An 8097-nucleotide genomic window follows, 5' to 3' on the forward strand; every position below is an offset into this window, starting at 1 on the left:
TATTTATTGTACACGTGTTGCACTAGTGGCTTTAGCCAATAGTTCCAATTACTGGCTGTGCACCAATTGAAACTTCGTGAAGTCGGCATGTCTCACACCCAAACATGGATGACATATGTTAATCACTGCTTCGTTATGCTGATCACCCAACGAAACGAAAAAATGCAATCTTTCCTCTTTTTATGAAATTGAGGTTTTTCTTTTCATTGCTTTCTACATTTATAAAATGAACAACATATAATATCGCATTATTTACGAGTATGGGTTCCACCGTGGCACCAGTGCCGCAGAAACGGCTCGAAGGATTAATGATGTGTACAGTGTGTGGCGGCGGTGTCGCAAAAGAAAACACGGCGTGTTTTTGGTTCCAACGTATTCTTTCTGGAAATTTCGACCTGCAAAACCAGCCTCGTGGACGGCCGGAGACTAAAGTTGATAACATGTCGTCATGCCGTGCTAGTGATAAAACTGTATTAATCCACTGCAAGCAAATCGAAAAACGCACGTCGATTTCTGCGTTACAATGGCACAATAATGAAAGGATTTTAAACCGAAATATTTTTTTTAGCCATAATAAGCTTCGCATACTTCACATCTCCATTCAAGGATATAGGCAAACAATTTTCATTACCAAAAGAAGAGGTTATTTCTCGTCTCCGTGACTTGAATAGCGTTCCCGTCCCGACCGATACGATTGCCATTAAACGGAATTGTGATTATTCCAGCTTGAGTAGTGAGTAGATATTGTTTGGTTATTTTACTTTATATATAACTTAACAGAATTCAAAAAGGTTTTGATTGTTTTTTTGGAATTGGATAATATTTGATTATGATATTTAGGTTTTAAAACGCGTGTTCTAATTTTCGTACATGTTTCACAAATTTCTCGGAAATATTTTTTTTATCAAGTATGTTATGACTTCGGTCAGGCCAAGTTTCATCAAAATCGGTTTAGTAGTTTTTGAGATATCAACGCATTCTGATGACAAAAATGCATAATATTGACATGTTAATCACTCGGAAACTGCTGTTATTTTTTTAGGTATATTTCAATTTAGGTGAAGCTAAGTTTCCTCAAAATCGGTTAAGTAGTTTTTAAGATATGCTAACGGCGCATTTCTAGAGGACAAGTATATTAGTAAATAATGTTGACACGGATTCAAAGTTGACTAAACATTATTTTTGACAAGCAAAGCTGGAAACAAAACAGTAATAGTAAATTTGATTCTAGGTTTTTCTGGTTTTGACAACTATTTCGAAATGGTGGGTGGAATAAACTACCCCAAGAAAGTTAATTGTCGAAGCTCGGATGGGAAGAAAAGAATTCTTTTAATTAAGGTTATTTATGAAACTTTTGATTTGAAAATTTATCCTTAGTGTATTAGATATGCTAACGGCTTTATATTTCAGGGCGAAGATGATATGCGACAAGACGCGGTGATGCAACAAGTGTTTTCGATTGTCAATACGCTGCTTGAAAAGAATCCAATTACATATCATAATAAATTACTCATACGTACTTATAAGGTATGTATGCCTTGTTCGAAATGGGTAGACATTTTTATAATTAAATCAAATTTCGAACTAAGCTCTTCATGTAAAAATAAAATGAATCGCTGGCACTACAATTTTTTTAGGTCTCAGATATCTTAATCCGTTTCATGATAATTTGTCAATCTAATAGGCAAGGTGATCAGCCATTTCAGTGTTGGCGTAGTGGCATGAGCGTGCGACTCTCGCGAGCGTCGACCCTGAGGTCGTAGGTTCGAACCCCGGCTGTGCACCAATGACTTACTTTCTATGTGCGCATTTAACATTCGCTCGAACGGTGAAGGAAATATCGTGAAGAAACCGGCTTGCGTCAGGCACAGAAGGCTGATCACCTATTTGCCTATTAGATTAACAAATGATCATGAAACAGATACAGAAATCTGAGGCCCAGACCTAAAAAAGTTTCTCTCCATAACATTATCTATCAGACTGCAAGGAATATTTTTTTTTAATTACTTGAATGGCTGGACCACCGTAAACAAAGAATAAATAATAGATAATAGATAATAATAGTCACAGTCAATACTGGAGTCGCTACTACAATTACCTGGCTATGCCGTGTAATTTCACTCACGTAAATATGTTTTTAGTAAAACAAAAACAATGTGTTTCTTGATCTCGCAAGGAAGCTCGCAAAAACAATTTCCTCGTTTTGGAACATTTGTCATTGATGTTCCGATTCTATTTATCGTGTTGTAGTCTTTATTAAATTCAAAATTATTTATTCATTTAGGTAACACAATGTACGAATAAAGAATCTTATCAATAAATAAATACATATTAAATGCTTCTTGGTTTTAATTGTTCTCAAATCAAGGGCGTAGAACGGATTATACTGATAGTGTAGTTTTAAAGTTTGAACAATAAAATCTTTTAAAACTTACTGTTGATTTTTATTGATTTTATGACGTGGTCACTTTCAGGTAGTTGCGCTGTCCCGTCGCTCTGGAGTATTGGAGTGGTGCGCGGGCACTGTGCCGCTCGGTACGTACTTAACGAACGCGCACGTACGTCATCGCCCACAGGTAACGGATACTCGTAAAATTAACGGTTTATAGTGATGTTTATTAATGTGCCCCTATTACTATTATTATTACTATTGACTCGTCATATCTGAGATCTATATTCTAATTCAAATTTTAAATCACAATCTCGTCTTGTGCGCTGTCAAAAAATGTCAAACTTCAAACAAAAAAAAAACGATTAGCTCACTGAAGTATTTCCGAACCAATTCGACTTAGGGTCCTTCAAGAAAACAGCGTACCAATTCTTAAAGGGCTGGTAACGCACTAGCGAGCCCTCTGGCATTGAGAGTGTCCATGGGCGGTGGTATCACTTAACATCAGGTGTGCCGCCTGCCCAATTGCCCCCAGTTTTATATAAAAAAAAAATAGTTTAAGGTTTGATTGACTGGCCTTAGTCTTTATACTGTTAACATCAACACATTTTGTTATTAACACTATCTTGCACATACAATAATTTTGTCCTTATCCTTCTCATGTTATTTAGAATAAATAAACGAGACAAAACATAAATGTATAAATAGAGATACATTATTATTTTATAGTATGTATGTTTGTCAGGAGGCTTCGTAAATATTTTTGAAGTTATACTTCTTTTGGCGCGTTAGGGAAAAATAATGGAAGTAATTTTTTGCAAAGCGCACGCACACCGTCACAAAAAAACCTACACCCTGAAGTTATCTATAGTCGCTATTTTAGTTTTTTCTATTGTTAGTGTCTTTTTGATACAAACGCAGAATAAAAATTTTAAAAAGATTTTTACCTTATTACGCTGAAGACGTATAACTTCTAACTAGGGAATGCAATCCCGACTCGAGATCGTGAATTCGAGATCCCGCGGGATTAGAAATATCAATCCGCCGAGATCCCGAAATTTTCGGGATCTCGTATAGTTAAAAAAAAAAAATTCACATGACTGAATGCGATGAAAACTGCATGTTTGTGATAGTGTATATATGTAAATAAAATATTATTTGAAAGAAAACAAAAGCCTTTATCCTTTAGTATTACTAACTAAACAACTAACAATTTGAATTACATGAACATAATCAAAACAAAAGTAGGTATAGCTCAAGGAGATTAAAATTGGTGATTTTGAAAGTAACTTCTAAAGTGTATCAAGAGTGCTATCTGCTAACCGGCATCTAATGTCCATTGCAATGTACCCTATGCAACGTGCAATGTCGCGTGAAGCGTCCCGAGCGGATGTGTGTACAATCGCTGACCATCGCAGCCCAATCCCGTCAATCTCGAACGGGATCTCGTCATATTATGCTTCGGGATTGATCCCGAAAAATTACACGGGATCTCGCGAGATCGGGATTGCATTCCTTACTTCTAACGCACAAACACTTTTTTTGTTAACTAAACGTAACACTTTTTATTAGGATATCTCACCAAATACCGCTAGAGGCAAGATAAAAGAGTCCCAAGAAAAGAAACTCTCAAACAAACAGAAGTTGGCGGTTTTTAACGAAATATTGAGAGTGTTCAAACCAGTTTTTCATTATTTCTTTACTGAACATTATCTCGACCCTGTTACTTGGTACGAACGAAGGCTGGCTTATACCAGAAGGTATGGGATTCACTTTTTTCTTTTTTCAAAATATACGGACATAAATACTAACCACTTTTATTTACCTAAATTATTAATCGAAGAGCTTTTTACTTCTTGTTTTCACTGAAAATCTAAGATGTACTTTAGATCGAAGTTATTTTGTTATGACGAATATAATAAAATAACTTAGCAAGTAACTATTTATTAATATTTTATTTACATATTTAACTTTAAATATTACTGTCGCAGCTTTATTAGCCGTTCTATTAACAGACTAGCCTTGTAACATTTGATATAAAATATATTTCTTTTAAAATTAAATTTCTTAAGTCACATTCACATTATTATTAACACTCTTCAATTGTATTTGTTGTTTTTCATGAAACTTTGAAAAACACCATCAAAGTTGTGGTTTGCCGACGCCATATTGACAGTTTGAAGAGTTTCGTTTCGAGTGTGAGAGTGGCAGAAAGAGAAATTAAATTTAAATAAATAGCCAATAGTGAAAGTAATGAAACGTCATCGATCCAAGTCATTTGCCTAGCTGTTTTATCAACTGGCTGAACATCTTTCAGGCCGCTACTTACACGGCTAGCCTTTTAATTAAACGGCTGATTAAGTTGGCTGCGACATTACCATAAAGTATGCGATTATAAAACTATATTGATAAGTAAATATTTAATCAGATAAATTATTTCAGTGTGGCAACATCGTCAATGGTTGGATACATACTCGGTTTAGGGGATCGTCATGTGCAAAACATATTAATTGATAAGACAACTGCTGAAGTTATTCATATAGATTTTGGTGAGATCTGCATATTATTTCCGTCATCTTTTACGATAACCTGGAGGGTCATAGACCAAACCCTCAAAGTCTCATTGTTTGTATATTTTTTTATTATTATTTCACCATAAATGTCGTACCAATTTACCCTAATATATTGTAAATGGTCTGTGCTTATCAATTATATATAAATAACCTTAAAGTAAAAGTATTCTATCGCATTAAAAAAATCCTCGTATTATTTAGTCCCAGTGAGGAACTTACAGTTTGGACAAGCTTTAAGATTTTTGATACAATTTAAGTGCCACAGATACGATTTTATCGTTTATCATGCAGGGATTGCCTTCGACCAAGGCAAAACATTACTTACACCGGAGACGGTACCTTTCCGTTTAACTCAAGATATCATCGCAGGCTTTGGTTGTAGCGGTGTTGAAGGAATATTTCGAAGGTACACACGCACACACGCACGCACACGTCTTAGCTTCAGATACTTTTTTTAAACGCATGGAACTATAAATCTAATCGATTTAGTTTTTCGATCTATCTTGAGAATTTTATTTGGCTATAAAATAAATTAATTTGTAATGCTATTTTACAAAGCCTTAATATTATTCCATAGTTAAACGCATATATAGCTCTCTTTAGATCTCATCTTTTAGAGTAAAAGTCTTGTACAAGATATATTTCTCTAGATGCTGTGAGAAAACCCTGCAATTGCTCCGAGATAACCAGGAGACGTTACTGACGATACTGGAAGTTCTCTTATGTGATCCCTTATATCTGTGGATTGTGCCCAATACTTCAAAAAATCCCAGTAAGTAATAGATTACAGACAATTTAATTTTAGAGATATTTAAATTGTTTACTTTCATAAGTGTATAAAAACCTAAATTTAAATATATTAAGTTCCAAATTTACTTTTATAGACGAGTCACGTGCTGAGACAGCGTCTGGAGGACTAGCAGAGCGGGCCTTGTTGGCCGTTCGTAGTAAGTTAAATGGAGCGGAGAGCGGAGCAGGCGGCGTTTCGGTACGAGGGCAGGTCGCCGCGCTTCTGCATCGCGCCACAGACCGGGCTAATCTCTGCCGGCTGTTTCATGGATGGCAACCCTATCTGTGATATCTAGCTACGATTTAATATAAGAATTTTAAGTTGTTGATTTTGAATACGTGTAATATATTGATACCATAAAGACGTTGGTGTTATTTATAATCCATCTATTAAATAAACAAATTGAACAGAAGATTGAAGGACTATTAAAAGAAACAATTTTTGGACGGATTGAAGCTATGTATTATTATTAAAAACTTATATTTATTTACATAATTTTAATTATTTTCCGCCGTTTCGCGTGCTTTTCAGCGTGAGTGGTCACGGTGACGTAGCTTCAATCCATTCAAAAAGTGTTTTTCTTATTAATGTGTAAAAGCTATGTTAACAAAAGACAATACTATATGCAACAGTTGAACGTAGTGACAGACTGCTTAGATTTACAAAATGAATAGTTAAGTTTAAACGTAAATGATTGTTGATAAAATTACATTAATTGTAATTATACTTATGAAGCGTATATGTTATTTAGTAATTTTGTTAAATTAAATTTCCATATTTTAAACTTTTCAAACTAGGTTTCATACCTAGTACTAATAATTTATATCCATATTATTAGATTGAATCGTCTTTCCAAGGCAACACATCTTTTTTTTTCTTGTTTATGACTTTTATTTATGCCAACTGGGCACAAGGTACTTCGCCAGTGTCGTGTAGATGGAGAAGACACGAAGGAGATTGATCGGTTCAACATCTTAATGATAATATAATTTGTTTGAAATATAGTTGACATTCTCAGGGACATAGCAGTGACATGAGGGTTGACATTTGACAATTGTATTCAAACGCTGAATATTAAAAAAATGTAAATAAGAGTTATTTTTGATTATGTATCTTGTGAGTTAATATTAAAAATACATATAGGTAAAATACGAGTTATAAGATCCGTACCGAAACAACTAAATATTCCGTAACATCAATTGATCTTGAAATAATTTCTACTTCTGCAAAGACTACAAAATGCCGCACAGTCATTGCCATGAAGAGCATGATCACGACCATAGTAATCCGGCAGAGCTAGGTTTGCAGTATAATCTCTATGCTAAGATTGATAAGGATAATTTGCAGTGCCTAAATGAAACCATTGATGGATCTGGAAAAACAGTTTTCAAACCATGGGAAAATAGACTGGATAGAAACGAGGTATGTTTTAAACCAAAGCCTGGCTGTGACTGTGAACAAACCAGAAGTTGGCTTGCTCTCTGATAAACAGTAAATTAATATACCTTACTCACAAAGTACTATAGCTGAATTTAGCTATGTGATCTGTAAGTTTTTATATTTGTTAAGAAATAAAGCCATAATATGATTTCTCATGATAAAATATAATATTGTCTACAAGGCCCTTAAATTTTGTGATCTTTACAGTTTGTTGAAAGTGATGCAGATGAAGAATTACTATTTAACATACCATTCACTGGGAATATTAAATTAAAAGGTATTATCATTGCCTCAGAGGACACAGACGCCCACCCATCAAAGTTAAGATTGTGAGTAAATGTAACAAGAATTTGTAATTAATGTATGTAATGGGTATATATACTTTGAGATATAATAATTTGTGATATTTGTTAAGGTACAAGAATAAACCTAACATGACTTTCGATAATGTTTCAATGGAGCCCGATCAAGAATTAGAATTACATAAGGACAGTGAAGGAATACTGGAATATGCACCTAAGTATGTGTGATTAATATATTGTCAATTTTTAATATTTTCTTCAATAACTATTGCCCTAACTTCTTTGTTTTTCACAGAATAGTCACATTTTCATCAGTATCACATTTAACAATGCATTTCCCCACAAATTTTGGTGCAGAGACTACTAAAATTTACTATATTGGACTCAAGGGGGAGTGGGCTCCAGGTCATAATCATGGAGTCACCATTTGCACCTATGAGGCGAGACCTAATCTAGATGATCATAAGCTGAAACACTTAGATTCAGTCACTAAGCACATTCAATAATACAAAGTATCATTTCGGGACTGAATGAAAACTATAAGATTGGAAGACAGAAATATAATTAATGTAATGTGAATAAAGAATTTTTAATTTATTAAAC

The 8097-nt window shown here is 34.2% G+C and overlaps 2 protein-coding genes across 5 annotated transcripts in view; both read left to right on the top strand.

The window, feature by feature from the left end:
* Positions 1 to 6096, top strand: part of LOC123711631 (serine-protein kinase ATM) — a 31189-nt gene extending 25093 nt beyond the window's left edge. For 2 of the 4 annotated variants that reach the window (XM_045664272.1, XM_045664273.1), the window contains 9 exons: positions 569 to 733; positions 1232 to 1338; positions 1411 to 1527; positions 2475 to 2576; positions 3962 to 4149; positions 4832 to 4938; positions 5254 to 5368; positions 5613 to 5734; positions 5847 to 6096. In XM_045664272.1, the coding sequence (XP_045520228.1) occupies positions 569 to 733; positions 1232 to 1338; positions 1411 to 1527; positions 2475 to 2576; positions 3962 to 4149; positions 4832 to 4938; positions 5254 to 5368; positions 5613 to 5734; positions 5847 to 6040 (1217 nt within the window). In that variant the 3' untranslated portion in view covers positions 6041 to 6096. Of the gene's footprint in view, positions 1 to 568; positions 734 to 1231; positions 1339 to 1410; positions 1528 to 2474; positions 2577 to 3961; positions 4150 to 4831; positions 4939 to 5253; positions 5369 to 5612; positions 5735 to 5846 lie in introns of those variants that run through there. The other 2 variants (XR_006753995.1, XM_045664274.1) reach the window with 2 other exon arrangements.
* Positions 6097 to 6794: 698 nt separating this feature from the next.
* Positions 6795 to 8091, top strand: LOC123711866 (PITH domain-containing protein GA19395). The gene is made up of 4 exons (XM_045664710.1): positions 6795 to 7174; positions 7400 to 7521; positions 7608 to 7712; positions 7790 to 8091. The coding sequence occupies exons 1-4, from the start codon at positions 6992 to 6994 to the stop codon at positions 7998 to 8000; spliced, it is 621 nt and encodes a 206-aa protein (XP_045520666.1). The 5' UTR covers positions 6795 to 6991; the 3' UTR covers positions 8001 to 8091.
* Positions 8092 to 8097: the final 6 nt, after the last annotated feature.

This window comes from Pieris brassicae, chromosome 7 (genome assembly GCF_905147105.1).
Source record: "Pieris brassicae chromosome 7, ilPieBrab1.1, whole genome shotgun sequence".
Classification (NCBI taxonomy): Eukaryota; Metazoa; Arthropoda; class Insecta; order Lepidoptera; family Pieridae; genus Pieris; species Pieris brassicae.

Excerpts from the sequence above, each read along its gene's own strand:
- LOC123711866 (XM_045664710.1), top strand. The coding sequence starts at position 6,992 with ATGCCGCACAGTCATTGCCATGAAGAGCATGATCACGACCATAGTAAT. Across the intron at positions 7,175-7,399 it reads ATAGACTGGATAGAAACGAG|TTTGTTGAAAGTGATGCAGA; the intron begins GTATGTTTTAAA and ends TGATCTTTACAG. Across the intron at positions 7,522-7,607 it reads CACCCATCAAAGTTAAGATT|GTACAAGAATAAACCTAACA; the intron begins GTGAGTAAATGT and ends ATATTTGTTAAG.